General features: G+C 58.7%; 1 protein-coding gene across 2 annotated transcripts; it reads left to right on the forward strand.

Annotated features, from left to right (window-relative positions):
- Positions 1–24,639, forward strand: KRBA1 (KRAB-A domain containing 1). 2 transcript variants are annotated; one of them, XM_060021073.1, is made up of 18 exons: positions 1–135; positions 7,686–7,812; positions 8,209–8,328; positions 8,990–9,124; positions 9,741–9,896; positions 10,615–10,746; positions 10,953–11,135; positions 12,021–12,176; positions 12,799–13,017; positions 13,504–13,677; positions 14,168–14,269; positions 16,406–16,558; positions 17,105–17,287; positions 18,088–18,282; positions 18,365–18,496; positions 19,422–19,526; positions 19,951–20,190; positions 21,710–24,639. In XM_060021073.1, the coding sequence occupies exons 1-18, from the start codon at positions 124–126 to the stop codon at positions 22,591–22,593; spliced, it is 3,408 nt and encodes a 1,135-aa protein (XP_059877056.1). In that variant the 5' UTR covers positions 1–123; the 3' UTR covers positions 22,594–24,639. The 2 variants fall into 2 exon arrangements, with proteins under 2 accessions (XP_059877056.1, XP_059877057.1); XM_060021074.1 differs by lacking the exon at positions 1–135 and adding an exon at positions 20,444–20,533 and having other exon boundaries at positions 7,722–7,812.
- Positions 24,640–26,671: the final 2,032 nt, after the last annotated feature.

A 26,671-nucleotide genomic window follows, 5' to 3' on the forward strand; every position in this document is an offset into this window, starting at 1 on the left:
TCCTCCTGCGCCGACCTAGGTCGCAGCCGCCGCTGCCGCCGCCGAGGGTCGCGACGCAGCCTGTGGGCGGGGAGCGGGTGTCCCCGGCCGTGCCGGAAGCCAGGAACGGAGGCTGAGTCCGGGATGGCGCGCCAGGTAAGGCTAGCGCGGACGGCGCCGCGAGCCGGGACCCCGCCGCCAGCCGACGAGAACAGACGGACGCCTCGGCGGGTCTGCTCCACGCGGCGTTGTGCGTGCCTGGAGGGCGAGGGCGAGCCTGGGACCCGCCAACTTTGGCCGGGTCGGGGGGAGAGTGCTGGTGCGCAAGATTTGGTGCGGAGAAGTCTAGGTCCCCGGACGCCTCCCTCCTTTCTCCCCGCCCCGCAGTGTACGCATACTTGGAGTCTCTCTCCACCTTTGGAAACTCGTTCCTTTGGGTTAAGCATCACCCTCTCTTCTTGGCTTTTAATGATAAATTATACTGGGAGCGATGGGCACGAAGGCCTAAGGAGAATGAGTAAATCTGTTCACTTTCATCCTTGGTAGGATCCTGGACTCTGGGCGGGGGGAGGGCATAGAACGAGGTACCGGGTTTTATCCATTAGGTGAGATGTGTAGGTCCGAGAGGTGGAGGGAGAGCCCCATCTGTCATAGCCTGGGACCAGTTTGGGCAAGTTGTGTGAAGGTGCTAGGAAACCTGATGGTACCAAAGGGGAGTTGCTGCACGTTCTGCTGGGTGGGTCCCTGGGGCCAGCTCTGTAATTGTGGTGGCTCATGAGCTTGGGCCAGCCTCAGACAACCGTGGGCTCCGTGGTTTGAGGGCGGGGGAGGGGGTGGTGGTGTTGGGAGAGTGGCTGGGGCAGTCTGTGGCCAGGCAGAGCGGCATTGTGCCACGACCTTGGCGACATTAATGCCCCACAGGCTCCTGGGAGAAAGGGAGAAGCCAAGCAGTTTGGATGCTGTGGGAACAAGGGCAGTCCCCTCTGCAGATCTGGTTGTGTAGTTAGGGAGCCCACGGACACCCAAGCTCAGATATGCCCGCTGGCCCCATGCTCAGGCCTCCTCGTACCATAGTTAACTCTTCTGTACAATGAGGGGTTGGATCTTTTAGATCTCATGTTCTGGAGTGTGTCCTCCCATTGTGTAGCTTCATGGAGAAGGTGCCCAGGAGTGGCCTTGAGGAGTGGTAGGTCACAGTCAGAGGGAGAGGAACAGGGACGGCCTCCTGTCTTCCTGTCCAGCAGGACTGCCAGATGGTCAGGGGAGTGGGAGCACAGCCCGCAGGTGGGGGCAGCAGGGTTCGGGATCTGATCTGGAAGCCCAGAGTCTGAGCCTGAAACATGCTGGGAGAGCGGGTTTGCGCCGATGCGTGCGTGCGCGCGCGCACGCGCACACACACACACTCCTCACTCTTCCTCTGCTTTTTCTGGGTAGGGGGAGACTACTGATGGAACCACCTCCCCTGGCCACAGTCAATTCCCATTCCCGTTTTATGAGAACTTTGTCATACAAGAGTTTATCTTTTGGCTGAGGTGGTGAATGGCCTGGAAACCATCTCTTCCAGATGTCTAAAAGAGCTGGTATATTTAGCCAGGAGATAAAGAGGCACTCAAGGTCAGGAATGGTGTGTGTAAGAGCCCACTCTGCAGCTGGAGGTGGCCGGCTGTGACCTACAGGTGGACGTTAGGCAGACAGATTCGGCTCTAAGAATAGGAATCGTAGCACTTATCACGTCCCAGCATTTGTTCCAGGCACTTTTCCTATGTTAATTCATTTAATCTTCACAACATCCCTATGAGAGAGGTTTGTTGTTTTTTTTTAATATTTATTTATTTGTTTATTTGGTTGCACCGGGTCTTAGTTGCAGCAGGCAGTCTCCTTAGTTGCAGCTCGTGGGCTTCTTAGTTGCAGCACATGGGCTCCTTCATTGTGGCATGTGAACTCCCAGTTGTGGCATGCATGTGGGATCTAACCCGGATCTAACCCGATCCAGGGATCGAACCCGGTCCCCCTGCATTAGGAGCACAGAGTCCTATCCACTGTACCACCAGGGAAGTCCCGAGAGAGGTTGTTTTGATCCCCGTTTTATAGATGAGTTTGCCGAGCCCTTAGCTAATGTGAAGCAAAGCAGGGATTGGAATTCCAGCAGCCTAGCTCCTGAGGTCAAGCCCAAAGCCCCACACTCTGCCCGTTCGTGTTCCAGAACTTCTTAACTGACAGATCAGGCCAACGATGGGACTGTGGTGAGCCCTCCATTGCTATAGGTGTTCAAGGAGAGATTGAAGAACCCCCCTGTTGTGAGTGGAAGTTGGCACTAAATGTTCACTGAGCCTTAAAGGTGTACAGCAGTTGTCGGTGATTTCTAGTTCACAGACATGCTGTGGTGGACAGCTGGCCCCTGGCGGGAGGAGAGGGTCCCGTTCACCCGAGTAGTTTTCATTCTGGCAGGCGGGGCAGGTTCTGTCCAGTCTCCGGGGCCATGACTGGAGGGCAGCTCTCCCTCTGTGATTCTAAACTTAGAATGTGTCAGAATCATCTGGGAAACTGGAAAATGTCAATTTCTGGGCTCTGAAAGCACTAAACATAATCATGATTTAGTAGATCTAAGATGAGGTGAGAAAATCAGTCCTGATTAAAAGGAAATTCTGAAGTAAATCCTTTGAACCTAAAAGCCTTTCTGTTTTTTCAGATGTTAGGTAGTAAATAGCTTCTGATGGGAGAAGATAAGGACAGAGTATTTTTCACCCAGTTTGACAAACAGAGAAGCTGTCTGCTGACTTGAACTAGCTCTGCAACAGACCTGCCACTTGGCTCTGCTGGACCCTTACTCTCCCCACCTCCTGCTCCGGCAAGGGCCATGCCATTTGGACTCTGCCATTATCAGTGGCTACAGGATCATTTATTTTTACCCAAGACCCTACCCCTCGTCTCCATCACCATCTTGAAAATCTTGTTAAAAGTTCAGCTTTTATTAAGAGGTTACTGAGAATGAGAATTTGTTTGTAACAGATACTCCCACAATCTGTCGCCACAAACTGTACTGGGTAATAATGATTTTCTAAAAAGTGGATGTTTGGGACTTCCCTGGCAGTCCAGTGGTTAAGACTCTGTGCTTCCAATGCAGGGGACGTGGGTTTGATCCCTGGTCTGGAAACTAAGATCTCGCATGCCGCAAGGCGTGACCAAAAAAAATAAAAGTGGTTGTTTGATGCTTGGTTTGTTAAGGTTTACTGATCTTCTGATAGGTTATAGTCACAGTCGAGCAGAGTCTAGGGTCGTAGACTTGGCCCCTGGCTGTCTGCCTGCTCCTGCTGCATCACCCCTCCTTGCTTTGGAACCTTCGCCCCAAGCCCAGGATAAAGTGCCTGAGCAGCTGCCTGCGTAGGGCCATCCTGTCAATCAAACGAGAGATCTGAAGTGCTCGGACGTGTGTAGGGATCACCCCTCTGCTGATGTTTAGGCCCCCTGTGTGTGACATCTCACTTAGCATCCAAGTGGGTTAGAGGGAGGGACAGAGATGGATGGAGCTGAGAGGCTGGCTGGGGTCTCACGCACCTGGTCCACATATAAAATGTGGCGTGTTGGGGAAAGTGTACAGGCAGAGAAGGTACCACGACCTCAGCTCTCATCTCCAGAGAGGGAGGTGTCGAGGCTGTGTCAGTTCTCAGCGTGGCTGGTGTTCCCTAGAGAGGGCCGGGGGCGGGGCCTCATTAGACAGGCGGGCCCTCTGCAGCTCGGTAGCTGGGATCTACGTGTTCTTCCCTTGAGCTAAGGGACCTGCAGAGCCAGCCCTGTGTGGAGCTGCCAGAAGGTGGAGAAGACGTGGCCTCGAAGCCCACCTTGGCTCTCCTTACCGGCCTCCTATAAAATGGGCGTGTGTTTTGGGTGGCATTTTTGTTTTGCAGGTGCAGAGCCTGGTGTCGGTCGGTGCATCCCCCCCCCCTTATAATTCTCAGGGGGATCAACGTACACTAACCAGACTCACAAAGGACAGAGAGATAAATCAGAATATGCCAGTTCCTTAACTTACGGTGAAAAATAGAGCTGACAATCAAACTGGAACTATATGGTGGCCGATTACGTGTTTGACCACCTAACGTGAAATCTGCATGGGAAGCCCAGGGTTAACAGAGTCCGAGCACAGAGGTTTGCTGGATAAGCTGGCATCGTGGAGCCAGGATGGCCTGAAGCACCCGTCTCCCTTAGGAAGAGCCCTGCGGTGCAGGACAGAGACTCTTGTCACCTGGGCAAGGCCAGGAAGCCCAGACAGACTCTGGAGCCCCCAGTGCCCTTCTCTAGGCGTGGTCCATGGTGACAGTGCCGCAGTGTTGGTGCCAGCCCCTCCGCCTGCCCTCCAGCCTCCCTGACAGGTCCAAAGGCCAGGACCTGGGGCTTCCAAACTCCCTGCCATTGCTAGGCCCCCTCCAGGTGGCCGATCTTTCCTCCAGGGCTTGGTGTGACTTGTTTCCAGGCTCTGGGGACACTTACTTTTCTCTAGCGATTGGTCATAGTGGGAATTTAACACGTATTTGAGTGTCTAAGGGAAAAGAGAGTGAAGTAATTGTAACTCCTTGACCCTCTTCTGCCCCCTCCCCACTTTTCCTTGGCTGTGGTGGTGAGAGAGTGGGACTACTCGTAGCGGGTGCCAACCTTTTTGATTCTGTGACCCTCTTTCTTAACGTTGAAAACTTAGTACATGAGAATTTAGCCTTTCCATGTATTTTAAAATAAATTCAGTATTTAAAGGACACACATGTGTTCATCACAACAGCATCTATAAACGTGCACATGCAGCCTGCTGGCAGCGTTTGTGCCCATTCAGCCCCTGGGCCTGTTGGGACAAGTCTGAGCCTCCCGAACATTGACAAAAAGCTAACCAGTCGTCGATCTAAAGGAGAAATAGAGAATTTTATTCACGCCAACCTGAGGATTATAACCCGAGAGACAGTCTTTTAGAAAGCTCTGAGGACTGTTCCACTTGTTAGAGGTCGAAGGCACAGTTATGTACATTCTAGAGACAAAGGATCGTTTGTCAAAATGACACTGACATTTTACATAAAGTTCACCAAAGATACACAGTCCAGATCTACACGTACAGCAGGTCACCATGACCCCATACAGAATTAGGAAGAGAATGAAGAAGGAAAAAACGCGTTGATCCTTATGGTTGAGCAGACATTCCTGCCTTTGTGGAAGTCTGCTTAACGTATGATGTAGATGCCCATTGCACGCTAGGGGGGCCCAGCACAGGCAGGGAGTACGTTATGCTTCAGTTGCCTTGTTCTGCCTTAAAAACAAATTTTATTCCATCATGGTCCGCAGAGCAGACAGGGACTCCCTAACCAAAGCGTCTCCCTGCTCCACCAGCTCCAGGGTTCCCGAGCCTGGCTGGGATTCAGACTCTGGGAGGGAGAGACGGAAGAAGAGGAGAGAGGAACAGAGGACAGAGCGAGGCAGGTGGGCTGTGGATGCCAGGAGGGAGGCGTGAGTGGAAGCAGTGGGGGACGAGGCTGCAAAGCTAGGGCCAGGCTGGGTCGTGAGGCCTCCCCACCAGACGTGCCAGGTGGGACACCCTCTGGGCCCACACAGTGCTCGTGTCCTGTTGGGAAGTGCAATGGGACCCTGTGTCGGGGTCCCTGAGACCACCCCGGGGTCAGGGATTTGCGAGGAGGACTCCCGGGGCCCATCGTATAGTTGTGTTCACGGCTGTGGTTCATTACAGCCAGAGGACGCAGTCACGGTCAGCCGAGGGGAAAGGCACGGGGCAGAGTCCCGACGGAGCAGGAGACGCGTCCTCTCCTGGCGGCGTCACACAGGTCGTACTTAATTCTTCCAGCCGTGAGTTGTGACAACCGGTGGGAAATGTCCTCTCCCGGGGAAGCTCCCTAGAGACTCAGGGTTTTCACTGGAGGCAGACCATGTAGACACCCTCCTCCTGGCATGTACTGAAATCCCAGAGTCCCAGAAGGAAGGCAGTGTTCAGCACCAACCACACTGTTTGTACAGACAGTCTGGGCCCAGCAAACCATCCTCATCAGTCAGGAAACCGTGGGAACCTCCCCAAATCCAAGTTCCCCAACACCAGCCTCAGGCCAGCCTCTCAGGCAAGCCTTTCTCGGGGCAGCAGCGTCAGGCCCGCTCTTCCATACGGACCTGAACTTTGACTACGAGCTCTCTGTCCAGAAGGCCAGGAAGAGATGAGGGTGGCTCTTTGAGAGATGTTTCGGAGGGCGTCTGAGCATGTTCCCGAGAGGAGGTGCCCATACCCAGCCAGGGGGCAGAGGTTAGTTCAGGAGAGCCCGCTGGCCTGCTGAGCGGCTGTCCGGTGGTCAGAATGCACAGGGGGCCGAGGAGGAGGAGACTGCGGTGTCTGACCACTTGTGGGCCTTCGGACTCTGGACCGAAGGCAGGTAGCCCGTGGAGAGGCTGCCTTCAGCCGAGTGTGTCCTCGTGGTGCCAGTGGTCAGCGGGAGACAGAGCGGGGAGCAGATGCCATTGGTGACAAGGCCGTGGTTGGTAGCGGCGATGGTTTTTACATTCATTTATTTATTTTTGGCCGTGTTGTGTCTTCGTTGCTGCGCAGGCTCTCTCTAGTTGCGACGAGCGGGGGCTACTCTTCGCTGCAGTGCACGGGCTTCTCATTGCGGTGGCTTCTCTTGTTGTGGAGCACGGGCTCTAGGCGCGCGAGCTTCAGTAGTTGTGGTGCGTGGGCTTCAGTAGTTGTGGCTCGCGGGCTCTAGAGCGCAAGCTCAGTAGTTGTGGCGCACGGGCTTAGTTGCTCCACCTGGACCAGGGCTCGAACTCGTGTCCCCTGCGTTGGCAGGTGGATTCTTAACCACTGCGCCACCAGGGAAGTCCCACAGCGATGCTTTTTAAAATCACTCACTTGAGTTGATGAAACAAGGCAGTAGATTATCTTTGCTTTATTAGGAGTGTCTTCATTTTATTTAATAATTTTTTTCTTACAGATAAATAGTTTAGCATTTGTTCCTAAGCCAGAAGGACCCTTCCCGTAATTTATATTCTGCTTAATATAAATATAAACTTTGTGCTTAATTTGCATGAAGTTAATTTTTGCTGTAATTTAAAATACATGCCTTCAAGATGCTGGTCATCTTCTAGGGTCTGACGGCCATTTTAAAGCCCACTTAATGACTGTTTTTAAAGAAATTAGGACACAATGTTTCTTTGATCTTCCGAAGCCGGCTCCAAAGGCTCTGGAGGAGGCTCCTGCCTCAGCTCTTCCAGCTTCTGGTGGCCCCGGGCATTCCTTGGCTTGTGGCTGCAGCACTCCAGCCTCCGTCTCCATTGTCACATGGACTTTTCCTGCCTGTGGGTCTGTCTCTGTTCCTCTTCTTTTAAGGACACCAGTCATATTGGATTAAGGACCTGCCTTATTCCATTATGACCTCATCTTAACTAATTACATCTGCAGCAACCCTATTTTCAAATAAGGCCACGTTCTCAGGTACTGGGGTGAAGTCTTTGGCGTAACTTTTGGGGGACACAGTTGACCCCCGTCACTGTCTCTTGAGCAGACTCCCGTTGCCCCTTTGCCCGTTCCCATGTGTCAGGCGCCCGCCCCACGCTCTCTGTCACTACTGCCCCCCCTCTGGTGTCCACCTGGAGACACAGGCAAGCTGAGGATGACTAGGCGGGCCTTGCCAGGAGGGAACCAGCCAACTCCCCTGAGATTGTGCCCACAGGTGTCCATGGCCTTCCAGGACCTGGCCGTGCGGTTCTCCGAGGACGAGTGGCGGCTGCTGGGGGAGGGGCAGAGGGCGCTCTACCTGGACGTGATGCGGGAGAACTACGAGACGCTGGCCTCCCTGGGTGAGGGGCAGGCAGGAGCTGGCTGGCGGGTGGACGGGAGGCCGGGTCCTGAGTCGCTCTGGACCCTGGGACCCACCGGGCCTTGGGCTTTGCTTACACAATGAGGTGGCGTCGGGAGCCTTGCGCTGAGCTGGGGGCCTCGTGGGTCTTCTATGCTGTCGTTTCTGTGGACTGTACCAGGGTGCTGGGTGTGACTCAGTGGGGGCCCTAACAGACTGGCAAAACAGCACTGGTCCCCGAGGTTCTGACCGTCCCTGGGGTTTGGGTGCTCATACGGACACACACGTGCACAGGTGCGTGGATTGCAGGTGCCCGGGCTGCTGGCGCGATTGCGTGTTGGGGGGGGGCGGAGGCCGGCTTCCACTCCCGGGGGACTGTCCCTCTTTTCCTTCCCAGGGACAGTGGAGCTGCTGCCCCTCTCTGCCTTCCTGTGTCCCTCGGAGCCTGGAGGAGCCGTGGGGGGCGGGGGCTGTGCTGCTGATGGGCAGGACCCTCCGCGGGGAGGAGGGCCCCTGGGTAAGTAATCTTGGCGGACGAGGACAGGCCCTTTTGGGGTCCTGGTCCTCCTGGGTAAGCTAGGCCCAGGTGGACTCACTCGTGTCCTTCCCACACGTCCTCAGCCCCTGGCTCCGTTCCTTCCGGGACGCTGTGACCGCAACCCTCCCCGCCTCGCCACACCGACCCCTCCATGACCTTTCACCCCTCACCCCTCTGGGCCGGGAGCCTGGTACACTGTTGCCCATCGCATGAAGTGCTCAGAAGAAAGCTGGGATCACCCTTGGAGAGCTTTCCCCGCTTAGGCCCCCTTCCCGCCACCACCCGTGCAGAGCCAGCCTGCAGCCCCTGAAGGTCCAGAGGCTTTGGGCGGCGGATGTGGTCCAGGGGGTGCCAGGAAAGGCAGGGGCCCAGATAGTGGCAGGGCACGGGGAGGCAGCCCTCCTTGGTGGTCCCCTCGGAGGAGTAACAGGGAACGAGCGACAGGAGCTCAGTTACCCGTGGTCCCCAGCGTCCTGCTCCTGGCTGTGCCCTGAGCCCAGGTCCTCTTTGTCTGCGGACATGGGTCTCTCCTTTGCTGCCCCTCACGTGGTGGGAGGATTACATGAGACGCAGCGTGACGCCGCAAGCAGCAGCATGAGTGCCGAGCTAATGCGGGGGATTCCCTGTGGCCTCTTGGCAGGAGGAGCCCCCCAGCACAGCCTGCACCTGAGCGCCCTGGTGCAGCTGGTGAAAGAGATCCCAGAGTTCCTGTTCGGGGAAGTCAGCCCTGAGAGCAGGGGAGCCAGCCTGGACGGGGAGGGGGCGAGCCCCGAGGGTGAGTCGACAGCGGGCGGGCCCTCTGCATCCCACAGACAAGTTCAAGCTGTGGGCAGCGCTGTGCGCCTGCCCGGCCCCTGCCAGGCCCTGGGTGGAGTCGCCCCACTGCATGAACCCGGGCGGCGTGCCTGTCCTCTGAGAGTGCGTGGATCGTGGTGAGACAGCAGCTTCTACTCTTCTCTACTGGCTCTGCCTGGCTTCATCCACGCCCTTGGGGCCCCCGTCGTGGCATGCCCTGCGTGGTGGGCGAGGCCAGCCTTGTTCTGTAGATGAGCGGCCAGGCCCCCCGAGCCTGCACTCTTCCCGCCTCACCAGACTCTCCCTCCTTCCCCAAGCTCTGCTCGCTGGCACTCTCACCTCCTCAGGGGTCTGTCCCCAGCAGCCCCAGCCCGTAGGGTTCCTTTGAGTCCGCTCAGCTGATGGTCGGGTGAGAAGGATCTTATCAGAACAAGACCTAGACTGTGAATCTATGTGTCAGAGCCCAGAGATGACAGGGCAGAGGTTACTGACGTCCTGGTTGTTGTTAGTGGAACACGGCAGGGAAGGGCCAGGACGGGACAATGGTGGGGGCATTTTGCCTCCTGCGGGGCTTAATTCCAGCGTCCCGCCCCCAGCAGCAGCTGTGATGGGGGATACTTGCCCTCTCCGAGGCTTGCTCGGCTGCCTTCCGGACACACCTGTCGGCCGGCCTGGCCTGGCCGCCATGCCCAGCGGCAGCTCATCCCACAGCCCGCCCAGAGCCAGGGGGCAGGGGAGCCCCCTCCCCATCAGTGAGTATGACCCAGCACGGGGCCCCCAGGGAGCAGGCCTAGTGCTGGGCCTCCGCCCGTGGGCCAGCGCAGATGCGGGGTGCTCGGCCCCACTCGCGGGGTGCTGTGTGCAGCGTGCCTGTGGCCCCGGACCTGACTCTCAGAGCTTCTCGCCAGGGCGGTGTTAATAGTCGGGGAGGGCAAGGTGGCCACTGCAATTTCTCTGGGTCTCATTTTATTTTAAAATTTTTGCAAATTATACATTTGTCTGAATATCTGTTTTTATCTGAAACATGTCAAATTAATATGGCATAAAATTGGCACTCCTGAAAAACGTACCCCATTTAGCCTGTAGTTTCAGGTGTCACCTGGCACCTTTGCCACGTGCCCAGCTTTGAGGAACATGTACAAGGCTTGGGCCTGCGTGTTGAGGCTATGGGCATATGAGCTGCTGAGCCAGAGTCAGAGGCTGGGGGTGGGGGAGGGTCCCGGAGTGGACAGTCTTGTGCTTACATTTACACCAGAAGGAAACAGGGAGAGACCCTGCCTTCCCCAGGATGGACTCCTGGAACAAGCCTGCGGGAGCTGGCTCTGCCGCAAATCCAAGTTCCCAGAACTTGGCTGCCCCTCAGGGATTTAGAGCCTGGAGAGGCCTGTCCTCTCGGGGGACCAGATCCTGCGTGACTTCTCAGGGTCGGGAGCTGGGGCTAGAGAGGCCTTCCTGTCTCTCCTGCAACAGAAACTGCTGACGTGCCAAGGCCTGTGGAGGAGGAAAGCCCAGGAGCCCCCAGCCAGGAGCCTAGCCCTCCTACCTGTAGCCCCGGCAGGCGGAAGAGCCACAGGAATCAGGAGAGAGGGGCCACGGGGGCAGGTGAGGGGCTGCCTTTCCCGAGGGCGGGGCCTGCGCCGGAGCTGAGGGGGTGGGAAAAGGGAGGCGTCCTGTGGCTCCCACCTCAGCCTCCTGACCGCCCGGCGTGGCGCTCAGACGTCGCTCGCATTCTCACGGGTGGGAAATCTGACCCTGAAGGTCCCACAGCTGCCGCATTCAGGGCTGCCCTGAGCGTGCGGGCCTTGCAGGAGCTGCAGGAATCTCTCCTGGGAACAGCCCCCTGCAAGGCCTCATCAACTGCCTGAAGGAAATCCTCGAGCCCGGGCCCCAGCACCCCGAGCGGCCCCTGCGCTTCCTGCCGCCAGCCCGCAGCATGGGTGCGTCCCAGCTGAGCGGAGCAGAGCTGCGGCCCGGGAGCCCGCCCTGGGCAGGTGAGTCCCTGCGGACCCGTCTCCTCACGCCAGGGTTTCTGAGCCCGCGGAATTGCCCTTGGATGGATCTTTGTCTATAAATGTAACATCCTCCCTGAGGATCGTCGCCAGCTTGGCCGTCCCAGTCTCGCCAGTGTCACATTTCTGGAGCCAGATGGCTGCCTTAGGGGAGCAGCATTGGCCAGCTGGCGTAAGAAAGCTCAGAAATAGACTTTGCCCTGGGTTCTTTGGGTTCTTTACTCGTCCTGATATGGGACACCTGAGGAGGAGATGATGAGTGATGTCACTTCATGTTGACACGAAGTGGGATGCTTGTGGTGGGCTTGGGGGAGCAGGGTGACGCGGTGGGGGCAGGAGCCCCAGCCCTGGACCCTGACGCCTGTTAGCCGGGCAGACTGTGAGACGCTCCTCCAGGCTTTGAGCCTTGATTTCCAGTCTGTAAAAGGGGATAATTGTTCCCATCTTAGAGGGCTGTTGTGAGGCGTAGGTACGCTCTGTGTGTGTGTGTGTGTGTGTGTGTGTGTGTGTAAAAAGCTTGGGCCTCCTCAAATTAAGTTCTGTTCAGCGCCCAGGAACCATCTACAAACAGCAACCCAGTCCACCCCCTTCCTTCGTTTGTACTCAGAGTAGCACCGTATGCTCTGCCTGTAGGGTACATTTGCACATCCTCCTTTCATCCATCCAGTTCTGGGAGGTGTGTAGACAGGCATTTTTAAACCAAGCACTAAGAAGACAGTGGCCTGTGCGAGGCTGAGTGAGTTGTAAGAAGACCTGCATCTCCAGATTTCTGGCCTTGGACCTCTTAACTGAATTCCCCTTTTGGGTGTTTGTCACCGAGCCTGAAGTCGCCGATTCAGGGGGAACGTGTGTTCCTTTTTTCTGTAGTGAAGACAGAGACAGCCTCAGGGGCTTGTCCCCTCCAGAGTCTGCTGAACTGTCTGAAGGAGATCCCAGAGGCCCGGGACAAGCAACCTAGCCCCTCAGGAGCAAGGGACCCATGGCTGCAGGAGGACCCAGGGGCCTGGAAAAGGAATTCTGGAGGTAAAGGCCACTGGCTGGGCAGGGAGGCCCCTGGACGCCAACCACTGCCTTTCTCCGCTCCAAGCAGGGCAGTAGGTGACCCTCCACAGCCAGACACTCGGGCGTCCACATCAGTGTGTCGGTTGGAGTAGCCAGACGTCGGGGATCGTGCTGTAAAAGGGCGTAGGCGTGTAGGAGGTGCAGCAGTGCAGTGACATTCCAGATTGGCTCTTACAGTAGGAGCTGAGGGTTCCAGAGGAAGCAGGGGATGGTTGGGAGGGAGAGAGATGGAAAATAGGAGACATAGCTCCAGGCAGTAGACGTGCCGGGTATCATTTTGACGAGGGGGTTCTTGTCACATTCGCATGGGCTCACCACTGGTCATCAGCGTCCCAGAACTTTGAGAAAGTCGATCTGAGTTGGGCGCGCTGCCCTTGAAGGCAGGACCCTGGCTCGGTGCTGCCTGGGGTGGGCTGCTTGGCATCATCCCTCGGCAGAAATCTCTGGAGGTGGGGGTGGGACTGGGTCCATCCGCCGATGACTGAGCAGCGACGACCTTGGAGCTGAGGCGGCTGTGGAGGCCGGGGGCCTTGGATGCCCCATCCTAACCCTATGAGAAGGCCTCACGCGGGGCTTCCCACAGGGCCCCGCCCCTTCCAGACCCCTCCACCCGGGCCTGGTCCTGGAGCTGGCAGCGTGCTCTCTGCAGTGAAGGTGGAGGACGGCTGGGCCCAGGGGCCCCCGGAGCCCACAGCCTGTGAGCTCAGCAAGCGGACCCACGGCCCTTCCGCCGCGGGCAGCCCTGGGGACAGTGGAGGCACCGCCCGGGTCCAAGTGCCCAGCTGGGGCTCTGCAGCTCGAGGTGAGGCCTGGGCTTGTCTGCTCGAGTCTTCCCGGGTGGGGTTCTCAGCGCCCCAACAAAGTTCTGCCAGCCCACAGGGGACGGGGCACCTGCCTGTCTCCTGGGTGGAGAGGCATTCACCTGGCCGTCCTTCCCAGGCAGTTAATCCCTTCCCTTAATTCCCGTCCTCCTTAACCCAGGCCCTTGCCCAGGAAGCCTTCCACTGTAAGGACCGTGGTCTTGCAGACAATTCCCAACAGTTGGGAAGCTGGCCCCTACGTGTGGCTCTCCCAACGCTGCCCCTGGGCCTGAGTACAGCTGGCGTTGCTTCCCCAGATTGGGGAGCAGAAAACAGATCAGAGCCTGCACAGAAGGGTGTCCTGCCCGGCAGGCTCCCACGCCTGGTACAGGACTCGCCACCCCTGCGGAAGGCAGGCCAGGCAGCCAGCCGGGGCTGGGCCAGGGGGATGGGCCAGAGATGGTGATGGGGCATCTCCCCTATCCCAGCCGGCAGCGCCTCGAGCTCACCCCTGGAAGCCCTGGAGGCCTGTCTGAGGGGCATCCCCCTGAGTGGGTCGTTACCTTCCCAGCCGCCAGCCAGCTCTTGGTCCCAGAGCCCCCAGCCAGGAGACCCTGGGTCTCAGAGGCCCGAGCTGCAGCGCCTCGGATCACACAGCAGAGGTAGACCACGTCATGGGCTCGGGGTGGGTTTGTCCCTGTGCACAGAACGGGGGATGCCAAGGACACCGTCAGGTCCGCCCTCCTCATCCCAGGCCTCAGGGGTGCAGCCCTTCTCCCCCAGCCCCCTCTCACGCCTACCCCCAAACAGCCCCTGCACTTGGTGGAAGCCAGTTAAACTCTTCTGCCCACTGTCTCCACTGAGAGGTTCACTTACCCTCTAGGCCCACGAGACCCGTGGTTGGGTTTATGTGGGTTGACGTGCTACAGGATTTTAATCAGCGCCACGAGTGCCCTCACCTAAGGGGAGATCCCAGTGGGAGAGGCGTTGGGGCCGGTCTGGGCGCCCGTCCACAGCCCAGGGCCCAGGAGACCTCTTCTCCTGTGGTTTTCCCATGACGCCAGCTGTGCTGTTTCCCGCAGAGGTGGTCTTGGGGCCTCGTCTGGCTCTGGGCCTGCGGGGCTGCATGAGAGACCCCTGCCCTCCCTGCAGGCTCCCAAGGCACCTCCGCCAGCTTCTCTTCGTCCAGCAGCATTGACGGGGACCTGGATTTCCAGAGCCCTGAGGGCAGCCAGGGGCATCGGCCTGGAAAAGGTGAGCTGGCCGGCCTGAGGCTGGGAGTGGATTCTGGGGAAGGACGGGAGGCACCCCCTGCCCACCGCCATGTGTCCGGCCCAAGCAAATCAGGCCATCGTGCCCGGTGCCGGCAGCAGAGCGGGGATGCCACGGCGGGAGCAGATGCAGGACCTGTTTTGGGGGGCGGGGGTCTCTTTTAGTGACTTGGCTCAGAAGGGGCAGGACGACAACTAAGATGTCTTAAAAAGTAAAAAGATCTCCTTTAACATCAAATTCTTCCTTATCCCAGCCACGAAGAAGTCAGTGTCTGTCATATTCACTGACTTTCCAACTTAAGGAAAAACGTCATGAGGTTTGTGTGAAACCACCTTAGAGGGTGTGTTTGGTGGCTGTGCGTCGGGGTACCTCCTCGTGGAGGCCGCCATATGAGCTGTCCCCTCTTTGGGACCTTGCAGGACTGGACCTTTTTCTCCACCTGAATAATCCCAGTGCTCTCTGCCTGCCTTGTCCATGGACACCCGGTCCCCGGGGCTCTCCTCTGTGTTTTGGCCTCACCCACTGTCAGTGGAAAGGCCTGGAGCTGCACCCAGGGCTCTGCGCCAGGCCAGTGGGGGCCATCGGGCCGGCCCGGGTCCTCCAGTGTCCCTGGGCCTGGGTCCCTGCACCTGCCGCGGGTTAGTCTCTTGGGGGGGGGAGGGCTTTTACCTCCCAACATGCAGCCGAAGTTTCTTTTTAATTTTTAGTTCTTAGTAGGTAATAGATCGTTCAGTCTTGCTTAAAAGCTGCGGAAGGTTGCGGAGGAAGGGTGGCGTCTGCCTCCCTCTGCTGCCCTGTGTGGCTGAGCCACCCGCTGCCGTGACTTCCAGGGACGCTGCGTGTGGCCCCGCGTCCTGCGCGCAGCTTCTCCACCGTGCTTTCTGTCTTCATGCTTCCCTTTGGCGTCTTCCCACCTTTGGTCTTAGCATCCTCAGCGCTGTGCTGCCCCCTCCTCTCTTCCCCGCAGCTGCGCGGTGGGCTGCGGTCGGTACCAGGACATTCCTTCTCGAGCATCCTCTGTCAACAGACCTGGTTTTCTAAGTCACCCAAACGGCGGGCGATGTCACGCTGCCTTGTAGAAGCTTCCAGCCCAGCTCCCCAGCTCCCCGTGTTGCCCCAGAACTCAGCAGCGTCCGTGGAGAAAGCTGTGTGTGGGGTTCCTCTCGTGACTTTGCAATTCCAGCCTCACAGGGGCCTGAAGCTCTGGAAGTTTCTCTTTTCTCCTGCTCTGCCTGGCCCAGCATCGGCAAACGCCTTCAGGGAAGAGCATGGCTGAGGTGACAGCTGACCCAGGAAGGGCCTTTTCTAGAATTTCCGTCCAGGGAGTTCCCTGGTGGTCCGGTGGTTAGGACTCTGCGCTTCCACTGCCGGGGCGCGGGTTCAGTCAGTGGTCGGGGAACTAAGATCCCACGTGCCGCGTGGCACAGCCAAAAAAAAAGAAAAACAGTTTCAGTCCATCTAGTTCCTATCGTATCCACGGCTCTGTCACTAGAAATACGATTTTGGCAATTTAGTTTTTTCCCAAGTTGAAAGGCATTAGCGTTGCCTTTTTTTTTTTTTTTTTTTTTTTTGCGGTACGCGGGCCTCTCACTGTTGTGGCCTCTCCTGTTGCGGAGCACAGGCTCCGGACGCACAGGCTCAGCAGCCATGGCTCACGGGCCCAGCCGCTCCGTGGCCTGTGGGATCTTCCCGGACCGGGGCACGAACCCGCGTTCCCTGCATCGGCAGGTGGACTCTCAACCACTGCGCCACCAGGGAAGCCCACGTTGCCCTTCTTGACCTGCTCCATCCTTGGCCTTTCCCTCTTTGAGTAGCGAAGGCAGCCTGACGATGTTCCAGCCTCAGGGCCCATCTCCCCCACCACAGCCCGCTGACCAGTGTCTGTGTAGGCGGCCGAGCTGGGGAGGCCTCTCCCAGGGCGACCGGGAGGCAGGAGTGATGGGTTTGGGGCCAGGTCCGCCCCCACCCCCGGGTGCCCTGAGCCGGCATGACTGGCCTCGGGCCCTGCGCCGCCTCCAGTAGCTCCGGCTGCACCGGAGACAGGGCACAGGCGAGGCTCCTGGGGTTCACAGGACCGAGCTCTGACCAGCCAAGACCGCGAGCGTTGGGTTTTCACAGGAAGCCGCGAGGGAAGCTCCCCGCTCCAGGGCCTGGAGAACTGCCTCAGAGAGATGCCTGCACCTGGGCCGCAGCCCACCTGGCCCTGCTCCTCGGCAGGGCACAGGGGGCCATGGAGGGTGGAGCCCAAGAACTGGACGGCGGGCATGGAAGGTAAAGCGCTGCCCGGCGTCTGAAGGATCTTGAGGCTTCTGGAAGGTTCCCCGGCAGCCTTCCAGAGCAGCTGGAGGCCAGCACCAGGGACCGCCCTGGGCGCTGCCTCCCCAGAAGCTGGTGGGCCCCCATCCCAGGCTGAGATGAGATGATGTCCTGGAAACGGCCTGGGCAGAGGCTTGGCGGCGGTGAGGCGGGACGGGACACCCAGCCCCACCGCTGCTCCAAATCCGGGCCTGGGCTGGGGCCTGGGCCGCAGAGTGTCTGTGTCCTGGCTGTCGGCCCCACGTGCCTTGGCGTCCAGCACGGCCGCTGAGCTGTGGGGCTGCTGGGAGTCTGGGTAGCTGGGTCGGGGCATAAGGAGATCCTGGGGGATTCGGGAAGCTCCCGGGAACGTCTGCGGGGCTGTTGTATGACGCGCTCCAGGAGCTTGTGAGCCCGAGAATCCAACGTGACAGAAGTTGTTCTCTGTCCAGTGACTTCCTGGCCTCGGTGCCAACACGGGGCCCCCGGGCTGACAGGCCTCTTGGCTTCTCATTGAAACAGGACTGAGGGATGAGGCCTGTGAGCCAGCCCACCTGGGACAGCGAGGGGGTGACGTGCCCACCAGGAGCCTCCGCCTGGCCAGCCCACAGGCACTTGCCCCTGGCACCATCCCTGCCTGCCACCAGCAAGGTCCCAAGGACCCCGGGGCCGCCAGGCCAGGACCGTGGAGGTGGCTCCCAGATGGTGAGCTGCCTCTGCCCCGGGACTTGCTGGCGTGTCTTCCCTCCCGGTAACGGTGTTTGATGAGGGTACAGATTTCCCCTTCCCTCTGTACTCCTCTGTTCCTTCCTTATCTCACCCATTCGGGACTGCCAGCTGGAGTGTGCATACATTTCCCAAAGACTGCTGGCTGGAGCACCCCGAGGTGTGCTGAAAAGAAGTGGGGAGAGCACTGCTTTTATCCAGAAGTTGCGTTTCTCTGGGGGAAAGACTGGTGGTTTCCTCTGTTGTACTAGTTGCCTGGGGGTGGAGGCGTGTGTCCTGCTGCAGCGTAGCTGAACTCACAGCAGAATTCCTTCCTAGACTTGTTGAGGTGGGCTGGTAGGGTCTGACTCACTTGAATAAGTACAGTATTTCTAATACTCCCACCAGGCAAGAAAGAGCTGGTTTGGAGGGCCTCCTGTGGGCATAACTGAATCTCTTCTCAGGCTGCAGGTCCTGAGTGAATGCAAGTAGGGGGTGCTGCCTAGCTTATAAGACCCAAATCCTGGCTGGAACCAGACTGCTAATGGCTTCCAGGGTCTTGAGACTTCTGGAAGGGTCCCCGGCAGCCTTTCCAGAGTGACTGGGGACCGGGCCAGGCTCTGGCTTTGCATCTGTCCACTCCCCATGGCCAGAGAGGACGCTGTTCAGGGTCCACCAGAGCTTGTATGGGGCTGAGCTGAAAAGGGACCAGCTCCACGAGCCCGCCCGTTTAGGCAGAGGGCCCTCCTGCCCGGCATTGGGCTGATGGACAGAGGGCTTCTTTACTGCCGTTTGCCCAGGGCCAGCCACCAAGCCCTCCCCACTCCACTGCCTGGAGAACTCTCTGAAGGGGATTTTGCCCGGGGGGCCCCTGCGCTTCGCCTGCCTGGCTGACCCTGTCCCGGGCCCCAGCCCCAGCCCCAGCTCCAGCTCCAGCAGCTCAGAAGGAGAAGACCCAAGGCTGGAGCCTGAGCTCTGGCAGCCCCTCCTGCAGGGTGAGCTTGTTGGGGAGAGGAGAGCCGGCAGCCCCGCCCCAGGGTGCAGGCACCGCCCTGACCCCGGCTTTGTCTGTGACAGAGAGGGACCGCCTTCCCAGCTGCAAGGGCCTTGGCCCTCCTTCCCCACGCCCTGGCGGCCCTCGCGCTGGCAGCAGCCCTGGTGAAGGCCGGAGAAGAGGCGAGACCGGGGACCACCGTGGTCTCAGTGCAGGTGAGCCTGGGGTCTCCCGAGAAGGGGGCATGTCCCCCAGAAGGGCCAAGTGTCCAGAGACTGGGTTCTCTGAGTCCCACCCATCACTTTGCCTGACTCTTGCCAGAAAGTTCTCTACTTTTGTCACGCTTGAGTTCCCCATAGGATGAGCCGTGTCCAAGAGAGAAAGCGGGGACATTGAGGCACATGGGGCCCCAGGAGTGTTAAATGAGTGTGTTTAATTGGAAAGTCCGACAGTAAACTCGATATATATGTATATATATATTTATATGCGTATATACTATCTGCACATTACACACGCTTAATAACATGTACGTGTATGTACTGTTGTGTCGGTCCCAGCATATCGATAGTGAAGCTCTCAGCTAGGAACACCTGGGGCCCTCACCCCAGCTCGTGTTACTCGTAGCGGGCCAGCCCCACACACTGGAGCCCCACTGGAGCCAGCGTCGTGTGCTGTAGGACGCACTTGGGCAGAAACCGTCAGGGAACAGGGAGGCACAGGATGTGTTACTTGCAGGTCGTGGAGGTTACGTGGCACGCCCACCGGCAAGGGGCGGGGGAGAGAGCGTGCGCAGCCCTGACTGTGTTTTTATTAGGGTGGAGGGTAGGGTGTCTAGGGTTTGGCAGGTTCACTCTTTATTGGCTTATTTAAAGCATAAGCGTGGAATTGGGGCCCAAGAAGGGAGAAGTAGGGTCACTCAAGTGGTCACTGATCTAGGTCACCCAGGTCTGGGGGCTGCCTGCTTCCTTACCTGGTTGTGTTGCCAGTAGCTTTGGCGGTAAACAGAAACAGTGTCACAAGTGAGATCCCTCCACTCGGGGAAACGAAGCGGTCGTCCCGTCAGGAAAGCTGGAAACGGCTGCCTGCTACTCCAGGCCTCCGCAGTTCTCAGTCGGAGCCTGACCCAGTGTTCGCTCCCAGCAGGAAAAGCAGAAGAGAAGGTGGGAGGCCGGTCCCATCCGCCCCGGAGAGAAGTGTGCTTGGAGAGCCTGGGCCCGCCTGGCCCCCTGGGCAGCGCTGGAGGAGGTAGGGATGGGTGGGGTGCAGGGTCGGGGAAGGGCCCCCCCCCCCGCACTCAGGCCGGTGGCTCCGCACCGCTTGGCCTCTGCGCAAGCCCCGGCTGTACCCACATTCCTCACTGGCTGTGGGCCTGTCGGGAAACAGCAGAGGGGGCCAGGCGTGGACCCACAGGGCCTCCATCAGGTCTCCAGAGGGGCCTCACTGGGGGTGGGAACTGCAGGCATGGCGCTCTCCAGCCCCCACCTACTGGGAGAGCCAGAGGCATCATGCCGAAGCCGCAGAGGACTCCGGAAATAATCTGGGCCACCCTCGTCCTGTGTGCCCTGGTGCCCAGAGATGGGCATCCTGACGAGCCGAGTATATCCCTCTTGCGTCTCGTTTAACCTGTATTTGAAAGTTGAAAGTTCGGTTGTTTTGGGTTTTTTTTTAGGTCGTGTCCAAATATCCCCGGTCAGAGTGGCTCTGGGAAGACGATGTGTATCCACACCCCAGGTGCTCTGTGCTCTTCCTGCGGGGGCAGCTGTGGACCCTGCCTCTCAGCTGGAGAAAAGGTCGGGGTCTGGGCCCTGCCAGCCTCCTGGGTCAGCCTGTGGGCCCCTGTCCTGGAATCCGACGGCTGGTGAAGAGTCCAGGGGCCTGGGGCCCGGAGACGGAAGCCCAGGTGTTACAGGTGAGCTGGTGGCTTCCCCGCCCCCTCAAGTATCGGGAGCCCTGCAAGCACGGGGCTGGCGGGGCCTCAGCGTCTGCACGGCCACCCACCCTCTTTCCCCGCTGCTTAGCTCACTGTGGTGGGGTGGGCCAGCCAGACCCCCGGGCTCACAGCCTGGGAAAGGCGTTTTCATAACAGCCTTCCAGGCTCGTCTGGGTCACAGGCAGGAAGAGTCTCACGTTGAACTCACTTCGGCTTGCTTATTTCATTTCAGGGTTTTCCTCCAGGACTAGTGGGCTGTTTCATAAGAGCGTGCAGACCCTTTTTAGAGGCAAAACAGACATTGAGACTTTCCCCAGAATAGGTGCGTCCAGGATCAAAGTTCGGGGTCTGAGGTGGCTTTAGAGGACAGAGCGGGGAACAGGCGCAGTAGTGAGCGGCCCGGCGGGGGCGTCCCCAGAGATGTGGCTCTGCGTCACCCAACCCCGAGGAACCTCTTCCCTACACCACGTCAGAGACCCGCCTCGGGAGGGCGGGGCTCGGCCCCTGGTCCGCTCTGGGCCGTGCACCCAGATCCTCACACTTGAAGCCTGCGGTGGGGGGGCTCCGTCGTGTTGTGGGCTTGGCGCCCCTGCAGGTGCAGCTGCTCTGTCGGGAGCGCTGAGCTGGCCTGAGGCCGGCAGCCCCGCTGCTGCGCGACGGGTAGAAGGGCACGTAGGACAGCAGCACTATCGCGGGCCCTTAGCCGAGGTCCTTCCTGAAGCACGTGGCCGGGCATCGTTTGGGTCCTTGGGCTCCAGTCTCCGCTTTTTCTGTTTGAAGCTCTGGGGTCCTGAGAAGCGCAGGCCAGAGCCGGGCTGGGGACTCAGACGTGGCCGGAGAGCAGGTCTGTCCTGCAGCTCCGGGTGGTAACGGGGCTTCTTCATGGGTGGAGTGCCTCGGGTGGAGACCAGTTCCAAGGGAACTTAGGGTGAAGGAGGAGGTGATTTTTTTTTTTTTAAAGTAACTTAAGAATTAAAGTCCTATGTCTGTAACTTCTGAAGAGGGAGGGTAAAGGTCAGGAGGGCGTGGGGACGCTTGTGGTTTACTGGTGACCAGTAGCATTGGGTGCTGATACAGCTCCCTCGTCACCCCACTAGCAACACCTGGGACCCAGGCTGGACTGGCCCTCCTGGGCCCTCTCCAGATGCTGCCCACGGTCTTGGCCTCATGCCGTCTGTGGCTTCTCCAGGCCCTGCCCACTGACTCCCAAGGGCAGAGTTACTCGGGACATCAGTAGGGCCCAAAGGTGGCATAGAGAACCCACCTTTTCCTAGAAGATGGGAAGGCCACTGTCCTAAGCGAGCTTGGTTACCATGGAGACCCGGTCTGTGATTTATCCTGCCCGTGACTCTGGGGAACAGCCATCCATAATTCCCCAGCCTGAGTCACTAGGATCCTACCCGTCTGAAGCCCGGCCTTAGCTGAAGGGACGGACCCTGGGGGGAGAGAAGGTCCTGAGCCTTCGAGGACCCTCACCCGCGTACCGCTCTGGTTTCAGCCGGGACCCACCCGAGGCCCCTTCCCGGAGATCCGCCTGGGCCTCCCCCCGGAGCCGCCATCCCTGGGGCTTTGCCGCGCGCCTCCCCGCGGCCACCGTGCCCCTGCGCGAGTTCCTTGCAGCACGAGCTCCGCGGCCTCGGTGCCGCCCTCTCGGAGAAGCTGGATCGGCTGGCCGGGACCCTGGCCGGCCTGGCTCAGGAAGTGGCCGCCGTGAGAACCCAGGTGGATCGGCTGGGGCGGCGCCCGTGGGGCCCGGGGACGAAGGGCCTCCTCTGGGGCCCTCGCTGGACCGGTGGCCCTGCTCACAGACACCCGCCCTACTGGAGGCACAAGGGCCCCCGCAGGCCGAGACCGAAGATCTTGCGGGGCCAGGCGGAAGGCTGCAGGGCCGGCGACTCCTCAGGCCTGGCCAGCGGGAGGCCCCGCCTGGTGCCTCAGCTGCCCCCGGACGTGCCCCTGGCAGAGGCTTCTGGGCCCAGCTCCGGCCCTCTCTCCTCGGCATGCGGCAGCCCCGCTGTGCTGACCGCTTGTCACCCCCTCGGACTCCCGGAGAGCCACTGGAGCCCCCCACCCCCTTTGCTGCCTGCTGCCCCACCCCTCCAGGTGGCCGCCAGTGCAGGAGCAGAGCCTCGGGCTGCAGCAGCGGCACCGCCCAGGACCCTAAAGTGGCCCAAGGATCCAAGCAGCCTGTTGGCAGGGCTCCAGAGAGCCCTTGAGGGGGAGCTGTGGGGTGGGGAGCACAGGGACCCCGGGTGGGGGCCCCCTAGCCGCCGTCTTAATGGGCTGCATCCTTCCGAGGATGCCCCACCCCTGGCCTCTTCTGGAGGCCGGCCTCCGCCCTCGGCCCCCTGCAGCAGAACTTTCCCCGTGTCTGGACTGTGAGGGGGCCAGGGGTCTGTCCTTGGCCTGACCGCCCCGGACTTCAGGATGCCTGTTGCTCAGGGAGGTGCGTTCCCCAGCCACGCCTCTGGCTTTCTTGACTCAGGTTCGTTTAGATGTCGCTTCCCCTCCTGCCCTTCGCGCTGGAACTGCCAGCGCCGGCAGGGGGTGGTATGCGTACACGTGTGCGCACACCACGTTGCCGGGGCGCTGCGAGCCACTGCAGGGGCACCACGCAGGAGAGCACTTCTTCCCGCCTGCTGTCCTGACCTCAGCGCTGAGAAGCCATGGCTGTCCTCTTCCTGGCAGATGGGGGCTTAGCTTTCATTTGGGGCAGAACTCCACCCCCTGGTCTAAGCTGGAGATACCTGTGGTGGATTCTAAAATTACCGACCCTGGTTGCTAAGGAAAAGGCCCATGGCTCCTGCGGAAAGGAGTCCAGAGGGGCCACCCCAGCGCATGGCTGTTGGGTTGTCACCAGCGCTGGGGACAAGCCTGCCCTCCCAGAGCCCCCAGAGAATCAGCAACCCCCCTACCCCGCCCCCCAAGCCCCCTCCGTGGCTGGGGGAGGAATTCGCACACGACTCCCTGGGAAAGAGCAACACGTGTGTTGTCTTCCTGGGGCCGCAGTAACAGTACCACAGGCCGGGCGCCCTAAACAACACACACTTACATCCCCGCGGTTCTGGAGGCCAGATGTCCAAGGTCGAGGAGTTGACTCCTTCTGAGGCTGTTCGAGGCCCCTCTTCGTGGCCGGTCGCTGACCGTCCTCATGTTCGCAGTGTGCTCTCCCTGAGCTCATGCCTCAAATGTCCCTTTCGTCTGAGGACACCATCCTCATGCCCTCACTAACATGATTACTTCTGTAAAGACCTTGCCTCCAGCTAAGATCGCGTTCGGTGGTACTGGGGGTAGGACTCCAATGTACGATCCGCGGGAGTCGTGCACACTCCAACCCCTAACACACGTGAGGGACTGAGCTAAACTTGGGTTCCTCGTGGGGGAAGAAAGCATGAGCGGGGTCACTAGCTCTGCTTTCCCGGCAGCCACCAGCCTGCCCTGGGCCCCGCCCCTCAGGTGGCACTCGGTGTAGCACGGGGAATGGCCTGCCTGTCGTCTGCCGCATTTCCCTCCCAAGGGTCAGATCTTTTCTCCCGATCTTTCCCCGCCTGAGTCCTTACTTGATCTGAGGAATCCTCGGGATGGTTGTGCACACGTTATCCGGGAAGGCCCTGTGGCGTGGTTAGCTGTGCTGTCAGGAAACCCGGGTGCGGCGCTGAGGCCCAGGCCGACTCGGGGCCAGAGCGGCTGTAGCCACGATGGGTGCTGAAGGGGGGCTTGTGGCTGCTGTGCCCAGTGCGCCCCTAAAATCAGGGTCTTTGGGGACACACGCCGGGCCTGGCCTGTGCTCCCTGCTGCCTCTGTGGAGGGAGCAGGCCACTCATGCCGACGGCAGTAGCCTGCAGACAGACCATGGGAAGGGGGTGTTAGAGCATTTCCAGGTCTAGAGTAAGTCCCAAGGTGACTGTCTCAGAAGCTAGTGTTCGTCAGATCATGTAAGTAGGATGTTTAAGAGACAGTCTTCACGGTTAGCCATACTTCTTTTTTTTTTTTTTTGCGGTACGCGGGCCTCTCACCGCTGTGGCCTCTCCCGTTGCGGAGCACAGGCTCCGGACGCGCAGGCCCAGCGGCCATGGCTCACGGGCCCAGCCGCCCCGCGGCACGTGGGATCTTCCCGGACCGGGGCACGAACCCATGTCCCCTGCATGGGCAGGCGGACTCCCAACCACTGTGCCACCAGGGAAGCCTCCGGTTAGCCATACTCGATGGAGCATAAGGAACAGAAAAGTTCTAGGCTTTCCACTCAGGAAAATGAGTCCAGCTCGTTCCCAGGCTGTGCAGGAGCGACGCTGGGCCCGTTTCAGAGCCAGTAGTAAGGGTCTGACGGCCTGGCGGGGAGAGGGGTCGGTGCTGCGGGCGAGGGGCCCCGGCCTCGCGGAGGAGGCCTCCGCCCATCCGCCTGCCCATCACCCTGGGCGGCCTCCCCTCTGCGCGCCCTTCTCAGCCGGGAGGGGGGGGGGGGCGGGGGGGACGGGGCGGGGCGCGCCGTCCTCCTCTGGGTGACGTTTGAAGGCTCGGTTTTGTGGGCTTTACAAGTCAGCTTGCACGTCAACGCGTGAGGTAGCACGCGGGCCCAGAGGCCAGGAGGAGCGGTTGCTCCGGGCTGCGCGGGCCTCCTGCTGGCGCTGGCGGGGAGCGCGCACGGCGTCGGCTGCGGCCCAGGCCGGGGGCTCCGGGTCCACCTGGACCCTGTAGGAAAGTGCAAGTCCTCTCTCAAGAATGTAGAAAACGAGTAATAAAATAAAGGGTGAGACACTCCTTGGTCTGCAGCCACATTCGTCCCCCAGGTCCACTGCCTGCCACGTGGACAAAACCCTTTATTAACTGAAAAGCCTTCTAGAATCTCTGATTTGGTGAGCAATCTGTGTGCAGTGTAGGAGTTTGATCCTGTGTCCATCTCCAACTACTTCGTGAGGAAATGGGGTCACTCTGGTGGGACAAACCGAGGGGCCTTTGGAACTCAGGAATTCCCGGGGTCTGGAAATGGGGGCAGAGAACCTTTGCTCCCACGGAGCTCCCTCTGGTCAGGGTCCCCGGCGGCCCACCTGCCCCGCCAGCCCGAGGCCGCTGTGAGGCAGGAAGGTGGGAAGGTCCCGCCTCAGCCTGTCGGCATCGGAGCGGGCCCCACACAGTCCAGCAGAAGGGGGGCCGCCGTGGAGGTGAAGGGGTGCGGGGGCCACAGTCCCTGCCTGAGACGCCCCACAACGTCACCGCTCTCTGCTGAAGGAGCTCGGCGCATGGGCAGACCAGGCTTGCTCTAGACCTTGTGTCCTTGTGTTTTAGATGTGGCCTCTGTAAACAGCCTACGGTTGGATTTTGTCCTTTAATCCAGCCTGACAAATTTGGTCCTTTACTCAGAGCCCTTAATCCATTTATGTGCAAAACGATTGCTAATACATTGAGATTTGAATATAGCATCTTATTTTGTGCTTACGTTTGTCTCACTCGGTGGTGGGGGGTTCCCGTCTTTCCTGCCACCTTTTGTACTGACAGTGTTGTGGGTTTTGTTATCAGTCATTCCATTTTCCCCTCAACCAGCCTCAACATTTAAAGAAATAAAAGGGAAGACATCCAAATTTACAGCTGTATTTGGGAAGTTTTAGCGTAGTTTTTTTAAGAAATGGATAGGACATATCAGGAAGGATATGGAAGATTTGAACGAGCCAATTAACAAAATTGGCTCGATTGATGAATCTAGAACACGGCACCACAGAACTACAGAATATTCATTCTTTTCAAGCATACACAGAACATTTACAAAAACTGACCCTGTACTAAGCCCTAAGTGTAAACAAATTTGAAAGTATTCAAATTACACTGAATATGCTTCCTGACCATACTTTAGCTTTTAAGCTAGAAGCAAATAACAAGAAATGAGAAATTCATATACATATATATATATATAAATAAAATAAGAACTGTGCTCCTAAGTAACCTGTGTGTCAATGAAGAAATCATAAGGAATATTTCGAACTGCACTATAAGAAAGTACGGCATATCAAAACTTGTAGGATACAGCTGAATCAGTACTGAGAAATGGGTGAGCGTGCAAAAAAAAGAAAGGCTGAGAATTTACAAGGAGGTACAAATAGGACAGCAAAAGCCCCCGAAACATTAAGGCATGTAAACATAAGAGTAGAAATTACTGAAATAGCATACGCATAACAGATACAATCAAGAAAGCCAAAAATTGTGTTTTTCACAAACCTAACAAACTTGACCAGTTCGTGGTGTGATTCGTCACTGAAAAAAGAAGGCGGTGACACCCCTTCAGATGCTGCTACAGACCGTATGAAGATAAAAAGATACTTCAAACTTCGCCAAAAATTTGAAAACTCAGACAACTCCCACAAGAATACAACTTAACGAAACAGACTCAAGAAGAAATAGAAAACCTGACTAGTCCCATGACATTGGAAAAATTGCATCGGTGGTCAAACATCTTCCCACAAAAGTACAG

This window comes from Delphinus delphis, chromosome 9, assembly GCF_949987515.2.
Source record: "Delphinus delphis chromosome 9, mDelDel1.2, whole genome shotgun sequence".
NCBI classification, from domain to species: domain Eukaryota; kingdom Metazoa; phylum Chordata; class Mammalia; order Artiodactyla; family Delphinidae; genus Delphinus; species Delphinus delphis.

Bases quoted from the DNA above. Each gene is read 5' to 3' on its own strand.
- KRBA1 (XM_060021073.1), top strand. The intron at 9,897-10,614 runs GTGAGTATGACC...CTCCTGCAACAG, and splicing joins GGGGAGCCCCCTCCCCATCA to AAACTGCTGACGTGCCAAGG. The intron at 14,270-16,405 runs GTGAGCTGGCCG...GGGTTTTCACAG, and splicing joins GGGGCATCGGCCTGGAAAAG to GAAGCCGCGAGGGAAGCTCC.